The sequence below is a fragment of the Mixophyes fleayi genome, chromosome 4 (genome assembly GCF_038048845.1).
Source record: "Mixophyes fleayi isolate aMixFle1 chromosome 4, aMixFle1.hap1, whole genome shotgun sequence".
NCBI classification, from domain to species: domain Eukaryota; kingdom Metazoa; phylum Chordata; class Amphibia; order Anura; family Limnodynastidae; genus Mixophyes; species Mixophyes fleayi.
The window spans coordinates 230,551,719-230,574,915 of record NC_134405.1 but is presented as its reverse complement, the minus strand read 5'-3'; the positions used below and the strand labels follow the sequence as shown (position 1 = coordinate 230,574,915).

Genomic DNA, 23,197 nt, shown 5'->3' with positions numbered 1-23,197 from the left:
CCGACCATGACCGTAACCATAGGCTAAGGCGAGCGGCCACAATAAGTGCCGTGGCTTTAGCTTTAATGGACACAGCATCCATGGCTGCATTCGCTACCTATTCTGACGTCTCTAGTACATGCTCTGCTAGTGTGAAGAGCTCTGTACGAGGTGTGTTATCTTTTAGGCCCTTAACCAATCCTTCAGTCCATAACTGAACGGCCTTGTTTGCCCAAGCTACGGCCATGTTTGGTCTAAACAAACTGCCAATCACAGTATATGCTGAGCGGAGTGCTGCGTCGTACTTTTTATCTGTGTGTTCTTTAAGGGCTATCCGCTCTTGAATGAGGATGGCAGAGGATGATGCCAATCGAGCTACTGGGGTGTCTTTTCTAGGTAAGGACTCCCATTTTACAGTGTCCTCTGGTGGTAGAGGGTAAAGGGACATGAATCTGCCTGGCATCATAAACTGCTTATTGGGTTTTTGCCAAGCTTCAGCTATAATTTCCAGCATTTCCAGAGAATGTGGGAAGGCTGCTAATTGTGCCTTGGTTCTTTTGAAAAGGGAAACCCCTACAGGTGCCGAGGGTTCCGGTTCAGCAAAACTCAATGTGTGCCTGATGCCTAGAATGAGACTATTGACACTATGTGTCGAGGCCGCATCAGTGTCATGACGGCCTTCCTCCTCTGGGTCTAACTCTAAGTCCCCTTCCTCTGCTGAGGAGAGATCTGACTCCTGATCTCAGTCTAAAACCATATCAGAGATAATTCTTTTGCCCCTGTGAGTAATAGATAACGATCTATCCTCCCTGTGGGTTGCGTCAGCCTGGGAGACTGTGGCTTCATCAGCCTGACTGTGTATGAGGGTGAGTGGAGTAGTGTTATCACGTACCTGTTACCCGTAGCATCACGTTAGTCAGTCTTTCCACGGCTGTTGAGAAGGATTGGAGCCAAAGCGCTACCTCCATAGCTGTAGACACCTCCTGAGTTGAACTGTTTTGCACCTGGGCATCAGTGATACAGGCTGCACAGAGAGCGTCTCGGTTTGTCTGTCCAACAGAAAATTTTGTCTTACACTTGGCACAGGTGTAAAACAACACAGTAGCTAGTGTCCCCTTGCTTTTAGCTGTCCCCTTCTCAGTCATTGCCCTTCTTTAAGTAACAGATCACACAAACTGTATTAAAGAATTAAAGCAAAAACTGCTGAGATAGGAGTCCTACTGAGTCACTATACTAGGTAGTCCTATAATTTTAAAGCACACTTCCCTTAACAATAGATTCTTACAGTGCTGTATGTGAAAAGATAATAATGTAAAGAATTACAATTTCAGAAAATCACAACTCTCTGCCTGAAACACTTAATTGGCACAAGCCTGTAACGATACCAGACAGCTTTGCACTGCAGTTGAGGAGAGGCAGAGTGGGAGAGTCGAGCAGCGATATTCCACGATGTTGTCCTGTGTCTCCACGTGAGGAGTCTGTTCTGTTCGCGGCAGGAAATGCATGAATGGGAGGAAGGAAGTTAGATGTTTACTCCTCCTCCCCCTTCCTGGCTGCCCTGACTTCCTGTATGTGCCCCAATATGGCCACCATGAGTCTGGTTGGCGCACGCTGCAATTTACAGTGCCCAGGTGCGTGCACCGATATTACAGTCGCCTCACCTCCTAAGGAGTACGAGCGCTGCTTTTAGCCCCTCTTGTTGCTCGTTGTCTAGGGGGACGTGAGCGGAGCGTGCTTGCCAGCATTAATAATGGACGGGGAGGAGAGGCTGCTGCGGCTTCACTCCCCTGTTCGTTAACAAAGGCTGAGGCTGCGGTCCTGTAACTTAATGAATGGGGCTTTCTTTCCCCGTGATCGCTGTGCCCCTTGATTCAAAAGTACCCCTTGTAAGCTCTTTTCTAGTGGAATGCCAGCAGAGGTGCTAGGTAAGAGAGGACCGTCTCTTCTTACCTTGCGTGGGACCCGGAGTGAGTAGAGCCAAGCATCTTAGTCACTCACCTGGGTCTTGAGTTCGAGCCCCGCGATGCACCTATATTGAGAAATAAAATAAAAACATGAAAATGTTAAAACTAACTTGGCAGAGGCAGAAGCCTATACCCCATTGACCTTTGCTCCTAATCACTTTAAAGAAACTGAGGAAACCACAGGAGAGGGGAATAGTAGGGGAGGAGAGTAAAAGATCAAGCAAGTTGATAAAGTGACAAAAACTCCTGGACCCACTACTATACCCCAATGTCTCGCAGTGTCCCCCAATGGCAGGAAAGAGAAATATTAATATGTGACCAATACAGCGCTTGTGTTGCCTGCTAGTATTGTGTCATAGCCACGCCCCCCTGGAAACCATTTTATAATGGACACAAAGTCCAAAGTTGGAAGTACACTATTTTCTAGAATGCCATTATATGCTGTAAAATTACATTTTCCCTCCACTGGAACTAAGACCATTATTCCTCCCATCAAATTTTTTAATTGATAGTACAAATTTGGGTGGGAAGCGTTCTCCTGGCATCTGCCACACCCAGATTAGTTTCTCAGACTGCTAGATTGTGAAGCATGACTTCAGAGAATAGGTTTCCACTGCTCCAGAGTCCAATGGTGGTGTGCTTTTCAACACTCCAGTCAATGTGTGGTATTGTGTATGGTAATCTGAGGCTCAAGTGTTGCTACTCAGCCGTGGAATTCCAATCCATAAATCTTACGACTAACCTTTTGCTGACATTGAGTCCACAGGCAGTTTGAGTGTAGCAACAGAGGACAGACTATGTTTTGCAATACATACTTCAGCACTAGATGGTCCTGTTATGTGCGCTTGTGTGGACTAATGCTTCACTGTTGAACTGTTGTTCCTCCTAAATGTTTCCACTTCACAAAGAAGAGCTCCCTGCCCTGTATGCATTCAAACCTAAAAGAGAATGTGTTGCATACAGGATGGGGAATAGAGAAGATAGAAGCAAAAGCTAGGACATTTTTTTTTTTTTTTAAAGTGTCCTAATTGGATGATCGAGAAATAAACAGTGAACTACAGTTTTGTGCAATGAATTTATTTCATTAGAACAATTGCGTTTTTCAACGAGAATACGCTTCATCAACATAACCTTAAAGCAAGTGAAGAGTGCTGCTTTTCTGTAACAGCAGATTCCACTGGCAAAACACTGAAAGCAGTAGTACAGTAATAGCCAAAATATTTCATTGTTTAATACCAAGATTTTATAACTTTTTTTCCCTGCCTTGTGGATGTACACTCTAGAAACCTTTTCATGCATCTCCTCTAAGGTAACTTTGACCAGAATCTGCAGAGACAGATGATGAACTGCACCTCGCATGGCCAGAAGAGCAGACTTGTGAGACCTAACAAGAAAACGTTTGGCTAAATCTTGTCTGCCACAGAACACAAAATAAGTTTTTATTTTCACACTGACCTCTCTATAGTCCCACAAGTTCTCGAATGTTGGGTTTGTGATTTCAGTGTGAAACAGCTGCTGGTGTTTTCAAAGGTGAAAACACCTTTGCTTTCACAGCTTCTGCTCCCAACCAGCAAGGTAATCTCATAACTGCTATTGTGCAGAGAATTACCATTAGACAGGGATGTGGTGGACTGTAATGGGTATGAGGTTATGCTTGTTGTGATGGGTACAGGGCAGAGTATGGCAGACACCAGGCTGTTATACTTTGCACCGGACAATATGGTGAGCAGAGGTTTATGATGGATATGAGGCTGTGATGCTGGGTACAGTCAGTATATCTTGGGTTTAAGTCTGGTGGACATAATTGACCCCTCCTGTGCAGTGTGTTGATGTTCTGGTACTTTCTGTAGCTGCAATCTGAATACTTGCCTGGGAATACAGCGCAACACCCATCCTCAACTGGACATTAGGAAACTGTTCTGTGTGGAACATTACAGCTCTCTGTGGCAGATACAAGGTTACAGGTAAGCCCCAAGAGACAAAAAGACAGTCATAGCTAGGGCCTCTATCAACCTATGGCTAGACAGGAAAGAAATACACCTGAGGAGGGCAGAACTGGCCTTATATGTTTCTAGATAAAACTTTCTAGCCTGACTAGCCTTCTGCAAGCATGGGAATTAAACCTTTAGTATGTGCTGACATGTAGGGAGACATGAAGCAACATACACAGTACAGATATACTACAATAGTGCTACAAATAAAACAACAAAGGTCAATGTAGCGAAAAAGTGCAACATTAAATATAGATACAGAAATAGATGATAAAAATAAGAACCAGAATTAGGGTGACCAGATGTACTTTTTTTTTTTTTAAAGAACTGAAAGGCCTCTGTGGGAACTGCTTTCCAAGGATCTATTTTTTTGGGATACAACAATAATGTAAAACACTTGTAATCAATAAACACTACATTCTGGGTTTAAAAATATCTATTTCAAAGTCATGATCTGGGGGTAAATGTATGAACCTTTGGATTCTTCAACTCCGGCAAGTTCAGCGTCTTTAGCACTTAAATTTAAAGCGGCGCTGCCTTGTAAAGGAAAACTTCCCTTTACAAGGCAGCGCCGCTTTAAATTTAAGCGCTGAAGACGCTGAACTCGCCGGAGTTGAAGAATCCGGAGGTTCATACATTTACCCCCTGGAGTTGCAAAATCAGCAGATGAAATGATAATCTGGCTGACTTGGAGATAAACTTATATTTCAAATCACATTCATGCAATATCAAAATGTATATTATTATTGTCACAAAAATAATTATTTTTTAATTTCAAGAATACAGCCAATTCATCTGTGACACTTCTGCTCATTATAAATCATAGTAATATTTATGGGTTAAAAGGTTGTTACCACAGAAAGAGAGCAATGAATGATCCTTTTCATGAGCGTAATGTCAAAATCCCATTCCATGACCAGTAGTTCTGTATCCATCACTTATAGATATTTCATGTGCTGAACCTAATAAAATGCAGAGCAAAGCAGCTAGTCTATTCAACAGGAGCACATGGGATCACAAAGTGACATCACTTGTTCTCCACAAATGTATAAGCTATATTTCTCATGACCATTGGCTCAGCTGTAAAATATCTGCCTCTAGTGTGTATGTTATTGTACTTTAAAGTTATATTAAACATATTTAACTAGTTTATATCTTCCTCATTGAGGATACTCAGTAGCTAACAATAAAAAAATGCAGTTAGTCAACAAATTTCCAAAATTTTAAAATGGTCAGATGTTCTCTTCCTGCTTGTCTAGAAAGCACTTTGGAACCTTCTAATCCATAGGACTTTGTTTTCTCCAAAATCTCATCTGAAAATGGAAAAAAAAAATGGAAAATCAGCCTTTAAAAACTAAACAGATAACACATCAGCTTAAGATCATTCAATGGGTTTTCCATTTTTAATTAGTTTTAGCAAATCATATCCTGTGGTGGAATGACTTCTCTGGCACTCCCACTACTTGTTTAGCAAGGGCCAGGACCTCAGATGATCATCATTTGCTAATTGGAGCACTAGCTCCTCTAATCTTGTCAAAGAAATGGTCTATTTGAACTGGCTAGGAAAATGAGAAGCTACTTGAAGCCATGTAGATCCAAGGCCACAAGCCCTGCACATTCAGGGGAAACACTAATTAGTAAGCCTCAAGCAAATATGAGAATTCAGCTATATGCCTCATAAAAGTAATATACAAGATGTATTTCTACCAATGGGTGGGACAGGGGAAAACACCAGCATAATTGGGAGACTAGCTATAACTAGCAGTTTTTTTTTAACTATTCTTTCCAGGGTGGGCCTCTTCCCGCTCCATGTCAGCTGAAAAAGCAGTTTCCGCCCATTAACAAGGTAAAATATATAGAAGCAATATTTTCTGTGTACAATGCCCTTACAACAACATGCACATATTGTAGATGACAGTTTCTTTAATCACAGCAGTTTATGCAAGTCTTTATGTAACTGAACAGATTATCTTAAAAGAGTATACATCCTATAAATTATTCCTGAGCAGTGCAGAGTGCCTTTCCAACTATTCAGGCATTTTAATTAGGTATTCACATACCTAACTAAAATCCTTAAATATGGCTGTTTTCCAATGCGAATTTTGTATTTAAACCTATTGTGCAAAAGAATATAAATGTACATCCTGCTATGCCATGTCTTCATACACAGATGTTGAATGTTAGGTAGCGAATATAGCCACTGACCAGTGGCGGATCCAGGGGGGGAGGGGGGGGGGGCGAGCGGCGCATTCGCCCCCCCTAGCAGGAGAAAGCTGACCTTTAAAATAGGTCTCAGCCGCCGATCAAAACGGGAGGGGGCAGGGCCATTCGTGAGTGGAAGGAGGAGCTAAACACGGGCCAGTCAATCAGAGTAAAGGAGGGGCGTGATTATGCAAAAAGTCTAGGTCCGCCCCTGCCACTGACAGGCTCTTGTCCCTATGTAACGGCTGGGAACTATAAACGAGTGGTTACCAACTGTTGTATTGCTCCTACAAAGCTTTTAATAAAGAATACTGCATGGGAAGCAATTTCCACCCTTCTACCTCTACAACACATAAAATCTCAGTAATCATGGGGGTTCCATAGTGAAAGTAGAGCCCCTCGTCTAGTTAGACTGAAAGAACCTTTCTACATCCCTTACTCTTAGAGCAGTGTTTCTCAAACTTGATTACTCTGAACCCCAATGTTCTTCTAAATGGTGTCAAGGGTTCTGCTAGATCCTAAATTTATATGTATGAATTCAAATTTGTGTGGTGACATTCAAACCATTCTGCCATTGATAGCGCAGAGACAATCCACCACTGCCTCATTCCAGATGACTCTTAGTACCACCCCTGATGACTCATCACCAAATGCAGAGCAGAATGTTCTGCCTCCCTGCGCTAAGCTTCAATTTCTTCACATTTACACATAAGCAAATGACAACTCCTCAAAACCAACATAAAAGACAAATTAATGCTGATATTTTATTTTTACTTACTTTTATTATCTACTAGTGTCAAATATATATATATATATTTAGTTAAGGTACCAGAAACTTGTAACACAGCATTGGATGGGAATGGGATATGGACAGGAAGGGGTTTCTCAGTTAGTACTGTAGCTTTTTTTATGGTTCCATGTGCTAAAATAGACTGGAGACCACTGTCTTAGAGTGAAGTTAATGTTTTATATTCAAAAGTTTATAAAGAAAAAACATCCTCAGTGGAGGAAAAAACCCCACCACATTGCCATTTATGCATAACATTTATTGGGGCATATTCAATTGACGGCGGGAGCTCAGGGAGCTGCGAGCTGAAATCCAGCGAGATATTACCGTATTAACGGTAATATTTTTGGAGCGCGGGATTTTCGGCGATCCCGCCGTCAATTGAATATGCCCCATTATGTCCGTGTGATCTGCAATAAACCACACAGATTTTTATTTGTTTATTTTTTAAATGTTACAAGTTGTAGAATAAATATATCAATATATTTGTGTATCTACACTAACAGCATGGAAATAACAAGGGGAAAAGTCATGACTAAGTGCATTTTCCTTATGTTTCCCTGTAAAATTCAAGTAAAAAAAATATATCGATATCAATATGCTACTAAAAGGAAGTACAACATGTAAGAGAAAAAACAACAATCTAAAGTTTACTTGGACAGAATACAAAATAACCAGAATTTATTTCCGGTAAAAGTAACCTAAAGAGAAAATGGACCAAAACACGTATTCTGAAGAGATTAAATAATACAGATGGAAACAGTCCTACAGTATATATTGTAAAGCAAAATATCTAACCTGGGTTGTTCTCTTTTAGTACAAGTAAGTAGAACAAGCCTTTTGGAGAAAGAAGTTTGGGAGCCAAAGGAAAAAATCTGTCCATAACTTCACGACCATTTTTACCTCCAGCCCAGGCGGCTTCTATTCCATTACTGCCTACCTAGAAAAATACAGGAGAGCAAAGATTTATGTTTTTCACTTTGTTCTTAATTACAGCGGCATCTAAGGGTATATAGTATTTCCTATGAGTAAAATACTGTTTAGTTTGGTTCATGAGACACTAGGGAACTGCGGAATACAGTTTTAGAGAAAAGGAAAGTACTCTGTGCTATCACTTCTAGAAAGCAAACCTCCAGAGAAGAGAAGAGTGGAAGTAATTACTCAACATTTATCATATAACAGAATTACACTGTTATGTAATATTGAGTTGTTAGTATATGTAACTTGTTTCATCATCATAAATATAATGTCTACATCTCTTTTCTAGCTGTTGGCACACCATAATAACGTATTGCTTACGTTGCCACTAAAAAATAAATATGTATCTGGCTTTAAAATCCACAATACCTTACCTCTTCGGAAGGGGTCACCACATAAGGAGGGTTAAACAGAAGAAGATCTATTTGCCCCTGCAATCTTGGTAATAATCCATTGGCCTGCATACAGAACAAATAGCAATATATTCATAATTGATGTAGAGGAAACACAATCCCACATCACCAAACACATGCACAGATGTTGTGTACATTCACAACTAAACAAGACATCAATGTGGAATCTGTGGACTATATCTGGATTGGATTGTGTTTTGTATAACTATTCTTGCTAAACAAGGGCACTCATGTCTTTATTCAAATGTTATTGCATGGTAAAGCATCTTTCATTTTCCATGACAATTTGACCATTAGGGGCATTATACAAGTGGAGTCTGCAGCTGATATTTCATATAATTGTATCTTGGTCAAGCAAGCGGTAATACAGCTCTTTACTAGAGAAATGTCAATTATTTTTTCACATGAACACTTACCACTATATTAACAAATAAAATTTTATTTTATTTGTTTTTTATAGTATGTAAGCCTTATTTATCTCAATGAAATGCCTGTACCAAAACATGTTTGATGGACAATGTTTTTTACAGTCATTCTATTCTAATGGATGTGATCTTCAAGAGTTGTTGTTAGAGGCTTGTTAGGCTATTTTATTATGCTAATATTACAATTTGTTTTGCTAATAGTGTGATGTGTTCTGTGCAAACAATACCTTAATTTGTAGAGTAAAGTTTCAGACTTAACTATAGTAACCAGAGAAAAAAATATTTTATGTAATAAATGCAAAGACTTGTGGTGTTTTTTGTTTTTGACTGTTCAATAGCGGTGATAATCGTTTTTACGATTACCACCATTCCAACACCTGTCATGCCTCCAAAATAAACCCGAAAGAATAGAAAATCGACTTGAAAATAATTAGACTTACCTTCAAGACGACGCTGGAGATCACCGAAGACAGCAGCATAATGACAGAGAGGCTTTCCGATTGGAGAACTGACCGCCTCTGCTGCCTGACGTCATCGCGACGTGTGTCAAGGAAAATTTAAAGCGGCAATGTTCGGTTAAGTGTTTAACCACTTAACCTTAGGGGAACCCACATTGCTGCTTTAAATTTTCCTTGACACACGTCGCGATGACGTCAGGCAGCAGAGGCGGACAGTTCTCCAATCGGAAAGCCTCCCTGTCATTATGCTGCTGTCTTCGGTGATCTCCAGCGTCGTCTTGAAGGTAAGTCTAATTATTTTCAAGCCGATTTTCTATTCTTTCGGGATTTTTTTTTGAAGGCATGACAGGTGTCGGAATTACCAGAATAGTTTTATCGCACCCCACCCATTAAATAGTGATATTTACATACTTACCAAGTCAGTAATAATTGGTTCAATTTGTAGTTTGTTGGTCTGTGCTGTCTGCAGTGTGCATGAAGCTGCTGATGGATTGATATCAGTACATCTGAAACAAAAGCAAGTCAATTTAAGCTCCAGAATCGTAGTAACCATATATTCAGGAGCTCTGCAGCAGCAACGACTGGAATAGTCAGGGATAAGATTGGAATATTTACTTCAGAGTTCCATGAATTATTAAAAATAACTTGACTAGTGACTTTGTGCTTTTATATTGTCACAGAGGTGTTCAGTGACTTTTAATATCCTCATATTTTACAGTACGTGGTACATCATTCCTATTATATATATGCTAGTTAGTATTTCTGTTTTGGCTCTACATAAGTTCAAAATCAAAAAGGGCCACATCATAACAAAGCCTCCACTTCAGCCACCACCAAAGTCCAAACTCAAACACTTGTACAAGCGGCAGATCTCACTTGACAAAAGTCACTACAAATATGCTTACTTCATTTTTCATATAAAACAACAGGAAATAAAGCACTTATGTAGAAGTATCCCCCCCCCCCCCCACATGCTGCGGGACCTAGTTCAATGTAACTGTCCTACAATGCTGGCCTTAAGGGTTAAAACATGTGAAATGTGCAGTGCGCCTATGTATATAAATGCCATGGGCATAGGGGTGCCTCCTCTTCCATCGCCTGCCATCTCCATTTTCTCCAAGTTGGTCCTACTATCTCTCACCACCCCTCCCTCTAGAAGGTAAGCTCTTGTGGGCAGTGTCTACCTATTGTCCTATGTCTGTCTACTGTCTGACTCCTTGTACATCCTGTCATGTCTTTTGCTGCACACTGTGTGGGTCCCTGTAGCAATACTCACTCTCATCTGTGAATTACCTCATCTACTTGCTTCTGTATCCGGCGCTACAGAATCTGTGGCTTAATTAATAATAACCTTGTGTTGCTGCCCCAGAGGGTCCCCCTTCCCTGATGGTCCAGTGTAGATCAGGCAAGCCCCAGCAGTGCTCGGCTCCCATCCCTGCTCAATAGTGCAGGGAATAGGTGAGGGCAGTGCTGGGAGACCTGGCGGTAGCTCGTTGCAGGATTCGCTTGAACCCTCCAGGAACGACTGGAAGAGAAGGGGCCATCGGTATTTGGGCTGCTGCAACCCAGTTTCTCACGTGAGGACCGGAGTGCAGGAGCGCTGGCATGGCTACCATCCCCACTGCATCCGTTTTACCCTGCAGTCATGAGTCACAGTCAGCAGGCGGAACCACCCATAGTCAACAGCAAAGAGGTACTGTAGCGGCTACACAAACATCTGTTCCAGATGTTGGTGAAGGAGCCTTGTAGTGACAATGACTATTCTCATTCTACGGATACCACAGTGGTGCACAGCTGACAAATTACAGTCAGTGAGTATCTGGTGGCTGAATAGCACTAGTCAGTAATAAAAAAACCCCCTTCCCCTGATAGGGTGGCAAGAACAAACCATCATCTCACAAACTGATATAACACCAACTATATTCACTATCATCATCATCATCATCATTTATTTATATAGCGCCAACATATTCCGTAGCGCTTTACAATTGGGGACATTATAGTTAATTGGGCACTATTATAGTTAATTCCTAACAACTAATAGATGTTCTGTTCAAAGTTTAGATTGTTATTAAGGAATATTTAACGTGCACACTACAATAAAAAAACCGAAACAATTTATAGGATGATGAAAAATGTTCCGCTTTGAATTTGCAAGAAATAATATGGAACAGGTAAAGAGTCTGCTGTATCATAATAGATGCTGATAATTTACTTTGCCCACTTCAATAAGTTGAGATGTGGGCCAAAATGTCTCAGAAATATACCAAGGTCTAAGGCACAACTAATACATTATTCCACAAGGTAAAAAAAAACAAAGTTAGAGACCATGCACTTTACTCTACTACAGCCTATGAAGAATTTTTTTGTTTTGGTGGGAGTGGGTTACGATTAATGTCACTTTACACATCTCTTGACTTACATATAGTAATATTAGATACAAGCGTAGGAGTTTTCGAAGTCACTTACAGATACCAAGCTTTTGATCCAATAACAGATGCTACAAACGCTGATACAACACCAGACCCACAGCCTATTTCAAGACAGATCTCAACTCTGTAAAAGAAAATGGAATTACATGTTTGAGCGCACTAGCTGTGTCAAAATGATGAGTTAATACTTTTTTTTTTAATTACCTAGATTTCAGCTCATCAACCTCCATTTCCAAAGCATCAATTAAAAGAAATGTGTCCTCAGCTGGGTCATATACATCTTTAAACACCCCATGGCCAACATGTGAATATATAGGTGTAGGGAACATACTTTTTACTGAAAGACAAAAACACATTTCCATGTTTATTTCAAGGTTGTCATCTTGATTTTGTTAAATGCTGAGCAATTCCAGTTAGTATTATTCCAAGCATTAAGTTAGGCATGAGCAGTCAAGCTGTTGTGTTACTACAAATCATGGCATGATAGGTCTTTCAAAAGAGCTAAAAGCCTCCATCTTGCCTATAGCCTTCCTAGGCACGAATATTCGGCTCTGTTACACAAACAACGTAAAGTGCTGCACACAGAGAATGGATGTGAAAACTACCATTAGTATGAAGACCTATTCATCACTAGTATACTGCGACACATAACCAGAGACAACGACGCGGCTCCTGATATTCTCTATAATTAACGAGTAATGTGAGGACTATTAAACTAGACAATACACGTGGGTACTGCGCTTCCCCTCTTACAGTCGCAGACTGATGTGTCAAATATGAGATTATAGTGCTGAGTGACCGTGCTGTTACTGTACGTTGTAACCGATGCCAGCAGATCAGAATACTCCAAGACTAGAGGGACAGAATATGACAGACAGGCTGTTCACCCAATGAAAAGCCGAGATACTCTCACTGCCGTCCAATAGGCACACAGTAGCAGAGTGACGAACCGCGGCGCAGGCCCCAGCACTTCCTTTCGCTCGGCGGCAGGGATCGAGGCAGCATGAAGGCGTCCGGCGTTGTAAGGATCTGCCGAGAAACCGGCTACACGGGGGCACTGGTGGGAGGGAAATCACTCTGTGCCGGCCTAGGGGGTCTCCCACTGAGACACCATGTGTGCCGGCTCCGGGTGGGGGGCGTCTGTGTTAGATTTAGGGCATTGAACTAGGTCCCCTCGCTTGCGGCCTACATCATGGCGGCTGTAGCTCAGCCATGTGGGCCCGGCAGAAGGCTGGATGGGAGATGTGCTCACTTGGGACGACACTGATATCGGCTTAATGTAAATGCTAGTTATGAGGGCGCAGCGTGTACTGTGTTGGAGACCGGAGCCCAGCATTGGAGCAGCCGGAGGTAGTGGGAGCATTCATGGGCTCTATATGTATACAGGATTCTAGGTTATACTTTATACATACAGGTGATTGGCACATTGTAGCGATTACCGGCCCGTGTGCCTTCACACACCGATTATTATGACATTACAGCTGTCCTGTCCCCTTCTTAGGCTTGTGGTCCGCTGCCATTGCTCCTCGTTACACGTCCCATCATGTCTGATGTTGGGTTCACTTTATGTAATGGCACACGAGGGTACAGACTAATTGGCCACTGCAATATGAGCATATAACTAATGCTTTTTAAACAATGTTTTTGTCAGATCAGTTATATGGTATTAATCTACAATTTTTAATTGAGTAGAAAGTTGGTTGAGAACTATTAAATATGCATCTGTGCATGTTATGTTAAATCCTTTGAAATGTATAGGTTAATTTAGATCATTCTGCACATAAACCCAAAGTTCATTGTGATACTTCCATGAACTTGTCTGTTGTGCAAATATAAACTGTATCTTGTCGCCTTTCTTGAGCTGATGTGCTCATGACAGTGAAATAGAAGATACAACAGTTAATGAGATTGGTTCAATATCAATGAAGATCTTCTGAGTACAGTTATAATTAAAATTGTAGCAGATTATGTAACTTTGGTTTAGGACCACATGGAGGTTGGTAATATAATGCAACCTTTTCAGCTAAGCTATATTGTTTAAACTGGTTTTAGGTTATCCTTTGTGTTTTAACATATTTTTTTTTTTTCGCTTTATAGCTAAGAGAGTATAAAGTCATTGGGCGCAGTCTGCCTACAGCTAAGACTCCTTCACCACCTCTCTATCGTATGCGAATTTTCGCACCCAACCATGTTGTTGCAAAGTCTCGGTTCTGGTACTTTGTTTCTCAATTGAAGAAAATGAAGAAGGCTTCTGGGGAGATCGTTTACTGTGGACAAGTAAGTGTTACTAGTATGAATTCAAATGTATGTGTAGATAACTTGGGCATATTGACCATTTGCTCTCCCAAATATGGGTGGGGCACTAAGATTTTGTCACTATATCAAGATTACAAATGAGCGCTTTTCCTTGTTTTTGCATGCTATTTATTACCTTGATACACTGTTTTCCTTTTGCATTCTGACATTTTAAGCCAGTCTCCTATTTGGCATTATGAAACTGCCAAGATGCACACAAAACCCAAAGATTATTAATTTTCTGTGTAATAATCTTGTCTGGTGTGCGTAAATTATATTTGTACCTTGTCGCCTTTCGAGAGCTGATGTGCCTATGAAAGTGAAACTGAAGGTCCTACAGATGTCAATTTAATACTTTATGATCATGACCTTTGTCTGGATTCATAACTGGTAACACTAACATTCTACTAAATGGGTTTCAGTGGTTCATTATTTGTAACTATTTGGTGACAGATGAAATGGGAAGCTTCATGTGTGGATCATGTAGAAGGGGTTAGTCACTAATGTGCACATGTTTGATCTAGGCAAACATGTGCCATTGAGTGCATCCTTGCAGGTGGTAATTTCTGCCTTAAGTCTTCCAATTTAACAATGGCACATTTTAACAATTGAATGATTCAATGATGAACTCCTAGGTTGTTGCTATTTGTTTCTCCAACTAAATAGTTTTTGTGAACAGGGTACTGTTGCCTGTTTAAAAAGCAACATACTTGAGGTTTGCAAAACAGTGCTGCAGCAGCATCTTTCACTTAGAATAGTAGCATAGTTTAATCACTAGTGCTGACAGACGCTTCAATGCTGTACATGTTCCTTCATTAGTGTAACTTTGCTAAAATGTGAAATAACCATATTTTTGTAGCCTAAGCAAATACATAGTAAGTAACAACAAATATAAAAAATGTAAGCGCTAACAATTAACATGGATTTTGCTAGCTCCTTACCTTTATGTGGAGCAGCCCAGAAAAGTACAGGAGTTTCTTGTCTTTATTACTGTTGCTCACAAAGCTTATTCTTGCAGGTTTTTGAGAAAACTCCACTGAAGGTGAAGAACTTTGGCATCTGGCTGCGTTATGACTCTCGCAGTGGAACGCACAACATGTACAGAGAGTATAGAGACTTGACTACGGCTGGTGCTGTGACACAGTGCTGTAAGTAAACTTCTGTTTAGGCAGGCCAGTATAACCACCCAAAAACATGGATTAGCTGTGGCAAAATAAAATTGTAACCCTTATTTGCCTGTGCCCCATGGATCTTGTAGGTAACTTTGTTTCTAACAGACTGGTCAAAAGATATTTCCTCCTGCTTTAGCGGGGCTTGTTTGTAGTTGTCAAACCTTCCCCTGCCCCTCTAGCTGTGCCTTGAGCTCACTGAGTTACTGTGATTATTGTTTACTGTTCTGTGCCGTCTCCTCGTATTGTTATTTTGTTTGTCCCTGTACGGCGCCGCGGACACCTAGTGGCGCCTTATAAATAAAAATTAATAATAATAAAAATCTGCTCTCCAGTGACCCTCTCTTTTGCATGAATTTGTAGGTCATGGAAGAGGGGACCTAACAACCTGAACAAGGCCTGCCCAAGCAGGACATAATCTTGCTTGGGCAGTTGGCATTGGGGAGCTTCTTATTCCCTGGAGCACTATTTATATTTTTTAGTGGTCTCATTGCAACCTGAATTCTCACTTCCCTATTGCTTAATTGTCAGAATGTTCACATGATTAAGCATATACTTAATACTTTCACTCTGTTGCAGACCGTGACATGGGTGCACGCCATCGTGCTCGTGCCCATGCCATTCAGATAATGAAAGTTGAGGTGATTCCTGCCAGCAAATGTCGCAGACCTGCCATCAAGCAATTCCATGTAAGTAATAGCCACTCGTACATGTACTGTAATTTTTTATTCAAGTTAGTAACTGTTTTATGTGTCTCCACTTTTTGACATGGCAATTCATGCAAGCGAAGGGTGGAAAGTTCTGTAGATGTATTACTAATGTAATGATGCCTTCCACTAACATTTGGGACAGGAATTATCTAGAACAGTGTTGGCTAACCTGTGACAGTCCAGGTGTTGACACTAGCTAACAACTTATGCTAGTCTTTCATTTGTTCATGTAGTTGACATGAGAAACGCTCGATTCAGATTTTCAATTGCTGCCTCCACCTGCATGTCTTTTAAATATATTGTAGATCAAGCAAGACTGATTGCAATTATAACAATGTGATTACATTTTTAATTTTAGGACTCAAAGATCAAGTTCCCTCTGCCACACAGGGTTCTGCGTCGCCAGCACAAGCCCCGCTTCACCACCAAGAGACCAAACACCTTCTTTTAATCAAGGCAAAAACTCTTGTTCTATGGTCAAATAAAATTCTTATTTGGAAATGTTGTCTGTAATGAAGTGGGGGCCAGGAATTGAGAAAATGTTTAAAGTTTTCATTTCACACTGAAGTCTAAATTGGCCTTCCTGAAAGAGATTGCTGACTTTATTTTTGAGGGGAAACTTCTTGTATTTATCTAATGCATAACGTTAATAGTGTTATGTATTTGTTTAAAAACAAGCTTGTTTAGCAGATATGGTGATGAGCCCATCTGTATACAGATAGCTAAAGCATGGTGTCCAATTGGGCACGACCCCAAAAAAGGAGCATTTTAAGGCTTTTTCATTCATGTTCAGATGTGTTCAATGTTAGTTAGAGAATCATCAGACTGGTCAGCTTTGCTTGTCCACTTGATTATACGTACTACTAGCTACACTGCAATTCATGTATCAAATGTTGCTGTGCTTCACCCCCCCCCCCCCTTTGCAATTTTTAAAATGCTTGGGAATATATTTTTCCTTACCCTTACTAATGTCTATCAATGCACACGCTGGCATGGAGCAGACTTTGGGGCTCCAGGTGGTGGATTAGCCAAGCTTCAAACATTGTGTTGTAGTGTACCTATAAAAAAAAAAAAAATGCTTCCAATCAATGTACATTAAATTACATGAGTAATTTCCATCTTCTGATTTGGATTACAATATGTCTTGGTTGCTCATGTTTTCACAACTCTTGTTAAAGTGGATGGATAGTTTTGCATTTTTGAGCTGTTATTATTATCCTTTATTTGTTAGGCGCCACAAGAGTTCTGCAGCACCGTACAATGCTCGAACAATAGACAGTACAGGGTAAAACATTACTGAGGAGTAAACAAATATACCAACACTTCAGAAACTCCAAGCAGGCTAATGCAGTAAAGACGGAGCAGAAGAGTCGGTAAGGACACAGGCGGGAAGAGGGCCCTGCTCAAATGAGCTTACATCCTAAGGGAGGGTGAACAAAACTCGGGTACAGATGGGGGCCAGTTGATGTAAAGGAGAGAAGAGGGGACGGGAGGAGGGAGGGGAGAGCGGGTTAGGTGGAAGGATGGTAGGCTTTGAGGAACAGGTGCGTTTTTAGTGCCCGTTTGAAGGAGCTTAGAGTGGGAGGGAGACGGACGGAGCGAGGGAGGTCATTCCAGTGAAGGGGGGCTGCCCGGGAGAAGTCTTGAATTCTTGATCTGTTCTAGGAAACCCAACCCCTCCAAATATGCTTGATTTAAAAAAAATATCTTGAATATCTAAAATGAAATTGCTCACTGATAGGTCCCTTATTCTAGAAAATATCAGAGATTAACCTCTGTTAACAATAATTGGCTCATTGTAAGAAGCCCTACGGAATTTGTTGGCCCTTTTTAATTAAATGATCATATTCCAGTGATCCCAAACTGATGACCAAATTGTATTTATATTATTGGTCATTGTGTGGGCTAAACAAATTGGTCATGAATTCACATATGGGTCAGTGCAGTTAAGTTACAGGATCTACTCCTATTCTGATAAAATGGCCTTAAGGTGGGAGTGGTGTTAATATACAGCAGTATGGTTGCTCACTGAGTTCTAACTTCCTGGCTCTGCAAAAAGCAGTCTTAATTGCTAAAGAGCAGGACTAAGATCTCACAGCCCTTCTTGAACACAAGGCTGAAAATAATGTTGAAACTCGCCTCACTGATTATTGGCCTCCAAGAAGTGACCACTGGAGAAGCTTCGAGGCCTCCATAATGGCACTTTTACCTGATACAAATGCAGAACATAACAGTTGGTTTGTATTGCTGCTTAGCTAAAAAAAATGTCACGAGTCTACTAAAATGCGGCGGTTCACAGCATATTTAGACATCTGTCGCACATTTCTAGTTAATGAATGTTTGCACTTTGTTTATAGAGCACTTACCACAGAGGGCAGTTAAACTTCTAGCCTCCAAGCTGAAAGATCCCTGTTAAATTTGCAGTATACATTTAAGATAGTACCTCCATGTGCTCCCTCAGACGAAAGTGTGATGTTGTTCCTTTAGACCAGTGTTTCACAAATCCAGGCCTCATGGACCCTAGCTGTGTATGTTATCAATATCTCCTTGCTGGAGCACAGGTCTATTCATTACTGGCTGATCCAAGGGTGCTCCTAATTTTATCAGTTGTGATCTGGAATACCTGTAATGTTAGGACCCCATGATGACTGGATTTGGGAGACCATGAAATAGCTCTTGTATTGCTTCAATCATTGGCCTTGGGTGATATGATACAGTTGTTGTGATGAAATCTGGAAAAGCTGTTGTCTAGTTGCTTGAAAGACTGGCACACAACAACATACATCTCTCATTTAATTGACAAATGGCTGGAGGATGCAGCTACAGCCTTTCAATCATATTATTTTGACTTGTACTACAACAGCTGATCCAGAACCTACCACAGGACCAATCTCTACACAATAGTATAGAAACCATTACTAAAAAGTTCCCACTACCAAAATTGTGGACATTAAATACACCCCCATGAGGAAAAAGCCTGGGATCTGATGGTTTTACAGTAGAATGCTATAAAGTGCTCAGGCTAATATTTAAGTGTCTAGAGAGAGCTTGTTCTCTCTGTGTCTCTCTCAGGAGGGGCTTACAATGCTGCCACCACTGAGCTCCTTACTGGCATCCAGAACCGGGTTTCTTCTGGTTAACTGATGTAACAGGTGTACTCGGGCTGGTATCCCTGATCTCTTCCTATGGATCAGGGTTGCTGTGGATGGATTCCACCTGGCCTATCACACTGGCCAGAATTGCTGGGTAGCGGCAGATCGGTGATGCTGGGTCCAAACCTCAGAACAGCCAGGAACGGATTAGAGCTATTGTTGGTCATAGGATTCAGCATATAGAAGTTTTCAAACAGGTCTTTGAAGCAATTGATGTTTGTTTGTTCTTCACTGGTTAAATGTACCAGTGATTAGGTCAGATGAGACAAGAAGAACCACTTTTAATACAAAAAGAGCCTTTTTATATACTCTCCCCCCGCCCTGTCCATGAGCTGCCAGGGAGAGGGGGGGCTCTGCCTACTTTTCTCCCCTGGTGCCTCTCTGCCTGGGGCGAGAAATTTATCTTTTTAAATCTCCAGCCCAAAGTTACTTCCAGGGACCCTGGATGAAAATAGTACCAGGAGCGAGCAGCCAGATCCCGGGCAAGCAGTCCCTGCTCTGTCGCTAGTTAAAGCACTTTGAGCTACAACTAGGGACTTGGCTTCCTGCTGCCTTTGCAGACCCAGTATAGGGTGAGTACTCTACATTTATTTTACACATATACATTTTACATCTTACACTTTAAAATACACATTTATACATTTAATACACCTAGTTACACTCCTGGTGCCTAGCTTAGAATGGCTGAATAGCTAGTCTGCATAGTTCTAAGTGTATAGTTACAAGTGTAAAAAAATTTAAATCTCATAATTCGGAGTTATACCGGACTTAAACATTAGCAAATGAGAAGAACATTCTGCCTATTACCACAGCTACACAAGGACAACAGTCCATATTCACATGAAACTCCATAATCTACCCCTGATGGTTCCATCTCTCCCTGGCTACAGGCTTCACACAGCATGAAGACTGTTTTGGACTCTGCTCTTATTTTCTTCTCACCTCATGGAAGTTTGTTTTATCTGTCAGTTTATTTTCCCTGCAACATCCCCTCTGTTTAATCAGCCTGATGTACTACTTGCTCATCCACTCCCTACCCATGGTACAGCTAAGTCCTCTTAACTCATCAGTACACTTTCAATTCTATTCAAGGCTTTCTCTGCCATCACAAGTATGAAAAGATAAAACTGAGTTTGAACCACTCTCCTCTCTCATGACTCTGCAAGAACTCAGCTACTACATCGCCTGTACCTTTTTACTCTCCATTCACCACTTCCACCCACTCCCCCACATGGCTTCCCAGATCATTACTCCAAGTTATCCAGACATCCTGGAATAAACTACATCTACTGCAGTCTCACTCTGCACTACTTCTCTGATTGCACAGGCTATTGCAACTAGGTGATTCTTTTAATTCCTTAATTTTTTTTGCTATTTTACTCAAATCCCGATGTTTGCCAAATAATTTTTCTTCCTCTCCATTCATGACATTATATTTAGGACTATATCACCCATCCTGCAACACAAACATTTGTCCACATTTCCCATTCATTACGTCACTCACCTCTAGTTAACACTCATGAACTGTTGTCCTATTTAAATTCAATAGTTATAACAGCCTTACCCCATCGCCAAAACTAAAAGGACACACATCTTACCATCATCTTTCCTATCTTTCTTCCTCCCTGCTTCTATTAGCTAGTGATATCACTAAATCCAGGTCCCCCTCACTTCTCCCACACACACATATCTGAACGCTACAGAAATCCAGCAAACCTCAAACGCATCACCTGTCTCCCCTCTCTTCCAAAGTCCTTTTAAATGTGCCCTTTAAATGCACGCTGTGTTTGTAACCTTACCTCCATACATGATCTCTTCCTCTCGGACAACCTCAACCTTATTTCAATAACAGAAACATGGCACACGCAATCAGACACTGCCTCACCTGCAGCCCTTTGACATGGTGGTCTCCAGTAAACCCACCACCCCAGACCTGGAGGCAGACCAGGAGGTGGGGTTGGACTACTTCTCTCCCCACAGTGCACGTTTACAGTTCTACCAAATGTCCCATGCCCCCACTTTCACATGTTTTGAAGTTTATACTGTTAAGATTTTTAATCCATTCTCTGAGTGTTGCTGTCATCTATCGGGCCCCCTGGACCACAGCAACAATTTCTTGAACACTTCTCTGCATGGCTCCCTCACTTATTTTCCGCTGACATCCCCACCATCATCATGGGTGATTTCAACATCCCTATCGCTAATCCACGCTCCATTGCTGCTTCCAAACTACTCTCTCTAACATCCTAACTTGGCCTCTCTCAGTGGATTGAATCCGCTACTCATCAGAATAGCCACTATCTTGATCATGTTTTCTCTAGACTATGCTCAGTTTCTCATTTCCTTAACACTCCTTTCCAGCTCTCGGATCATCAGCTTATTAGCTACTCGCTGACCCCTAGTTCTTTACTCTCCCCAGTGTCAAACTCTTCCAAGCCTCCTCACACCTGCAGGAATATTAACTCTACTGATTTTCAACAGTTTTCCACCTCTATGCAACACCTTTTCTCACCAATTTCTACATTCTCCTTCCCTGATAGGGCAGTACCTCATTTTCACCAGACCCTAGCAACTGCCCTTTATCAAGGGGCTCCAGCGACTCTTTATACTCTGCGTAGACTTCGTTGCCAGCCGTGGCATACTAAAGTAACACGAACTCTACAAAAACGTTCTCCTTTCTCGGAAAGCAGAACGTCACTGGTGTAAATCTTGTATCTCTAATGATTTCATAACATATACTGTTATATACCACTCTTATTGAAATTCTCTGGACACTGCAAAACAAACATACGTCCAATCTCTCTTCTATGCTCAGGCTTCTAACCCCAAATGTGTTTTTAACACATTTAAATCCACCACCCCAAATCCTCAACTACCATCAGTGGCCAGGACCTTTCTTCCTATTTCAAGGACAAAATAGATAAGATCAGACTGGAAATGGTATCATCTCCCTCGACAAGCAGACAGCTCAATTCTTTTGTAGCACCCATGCAGTGATTGCTCCTATTTTGAAAAAAAACAAAATTCTGACCCAAACTCTCAAATTACTGCCCCCCCCCATCTCTCAGCTCCCATGCCCCTTCAAGCTTCTCGAGAGAAAAGCCTACATTTGCCTCACACGCTTTCTTACAGCAAACAACCTACTGGATTCCCTTCAGTCAGGCTTTCGCACTCAACACCACACAGACACTGCACTGACCAAGGTTGTCAATGATTTGATCACAGCAAAAACTGAAGGTCATTACTCTCTTCTAATTCTCCTGGATCTCTTTGCTGCATTTGACACTGTTGACCACTCTCCTCATACAAACGCTACAATCCCTAGGTCTTGAAGGCACTGTCCTATTCTGGTTCTCATCCTACCTATCTAATTGCTCTTTCAGTGTTAATTTCTCTGGATCCACCTCTGCTCCGCTTCCTTTATCAGTTGGAGTACCACAAGGCTCAGTCCTAGGTCCTCTGCTATTCTCTATCTACACCACTTCTCTTGGAAAACTAATGAGCTCCTTTGGATTTCAATATCTTATCTATGCGGATGATACACAAATCTATCTATCCTCTCCTGATCTCTCACCATCTGTGTTGTCTCGCGTTACTGACTGTCTCTCCCATTTCATCTTGGATGTCTTCTCGCTAACTCAAACTCAATCTTTCAAAAACTGAATTAATAATATTCCCACCCAAAAACAGAAGCGTCCTGCCTGACTTAAATTTATATTTCTGTTGATAACATGACCATAAATCCCACCCCGCAAGCTCGCTCCCTAGGTGTAATCCTTGACTCACAACTATCCTTTGTTCCCCACATCCACTCTATATCTAAATCATATTACATACATCTAGAAAAAAAAATCCAGAATCCACATCTCAGAAGACAATGCAAAAACCTTAATTCATGCACTCATCATCTCTCGCATCGACTATTGCAATTCCCCCCTTACTGGTCTTCCCAAAATCAGACTTGAACCCCTAAAATCTATTTTGCACGCAGCAGCTATATTGATTTTCCTTGCAAACTGTTCTTCCTCTGCTGAGCCACTCTGTCAGTCTCTACATTAGTTGCCTGTTTTTCAACTAATCCAATATAAAATTCTTTTACTAACATAAAAGGCCGTCAACCAAATTGCACCAACATACATTATTATTACCATTTATTTATATAGCGCCACTAATTCCGCAGCGCCGCACAGAGAACTCATTCACATCAGTCCCTGCCTCATTGGGGCTTACAGTCTAAATACA

At 41.2% G+C, this 23,197-nt stretch overlaps 2 protein-coding genes, 2 non-coding genes and 1 pseudogene across 6 annotated transcripts; 3 read left to right on the top strand and 2 right to left on the bottom strand.

Moving 5' to 3' along the window:
• LOC142150801 (uncharacterized) overlaps positions 1 to 23,197 on the bottom strand; it is a 712,033-nt pseudogene that overhangs the window by 415,817 nt on the left and 273,019 nt on the right.
• Positions 3,019 to 12,494, bottom strand: HEMK2 (HemK methyltransferase 2, ETF1 glutamine and histone H4 lysine). Of its 3 annotated transcripts, none has more exons than XM_075209441.1 (7): positions 12,445 to 12,494; positions 11,834 to 11,966; positions 11,667 to 11,753; positions 9,613 to 9,703; positions 8,276 to 8,359; positions 7,722 to 7,863; positions 3,019 to 5,247 (listed from the first exon to the last, which is right to left on the bottom strand). In XM_075209441.1, the coding sequence occupies exons 2-7, from the start codon at positions 11,956 to 11,958 to the stop codon at positions 5,135 to 5,137; spliced, it is 642 nt and encodes a 213-aa protein (XP_075065542.1). In that variant the 5' UTR covers positions 11,959 to 11,966; positions 12,445 to 12,494; the 3' UTR covers positions 3,019 to 5,134. The 3 variants fall into 3 exon arrangements, with proteins under 3 accessions (XP_075065542.1, XP_075065540.1, XP_075065541.1); XM_075209439.1 differs by having other exon boundaries at positions 12,235 to 12,493; XM_075209440.1 differs by having other exon boundaries at positions 12,383 to 12,493.
• RPL18A (ribosomal protein L18a) lies at positions 12,543 to 16,304 on the top strand. The gene is made up of 5 exons (XM_075209442.1): positions 12,543 to 12,650; positions 13,727 to 13,906; positions 14,943 to 15,072; positions 15,673 to 15,782; positions 16,162 to 16,304. Exons 1-5 carry the CDS (start codon positions 12,633 to 12,635, stop codon positions 16,252 to 16,254), a joined length of 531 nt encoding a protein of 176 aa, XP_075065543.1. The 5' UTR covers positions 12,543 to 12,632; the 3' UTR covers positions 16,255 to 16,304.
• On the top strand, positions 13,403 to 13,530 carry LOC142156259 (small nucleolar RNA SNORA68). Its single transcript, XR_012692325.1, has one exon. It is a non-coding gene; the product is annotated as a small nucleolar RNA SNORA68 (small nucleolar RNA).
• LOC142156260 (small nucleolar RNA SNORA68) lies at positions 14,134 to 14,266 on the top strand. The gene has a single exon (XR_012692326.1). It is a non-coding gene; the product is annotated as a small nucleolar RNA SNORA68 (small nucleolar RNA).

Bases quoted from the DNA above. Each gene is read 5' to 3' on its own strand.
- HEMK2 (XM_075209441.1), bottom strand. From the start codon at position 11,958: ATGTTCCCTACACCTATATATTCACATGTTGGCCATGGGGTGTTTAAA. The intron at 9,704-11,666 runs GTAAGTGACTTC...CTTTTGTTTCAG, and splicing joins GGATCAAAAGCTTGGTATCT to ATGTACTGATATCAATCCAT. The intron at 5,248-7,721 runs GTTAGATATTTT...TTCCATTTTCAG, and splicing joins ACTAAAAGAGAACAACCCAG to ATGAGATTTTGGAGAAAACA.
- RPL18A (XM_075209442.1), top strand. The intron at 15,073-15,672 runs GTAAGTAAACTT...ACTCTGTTGCAG, and splicing joins TGGTGCTGTGACACAGTGCT to ACCGTGACATGGGTGCACGC. The intron at 15,783-16,161 runs GTAAGTAATAGC...TTTTAATTTTAG, and splicing joins CTGCCATCAAGCAATTCCAT to GACTCAAAGATCAAGTTCCC.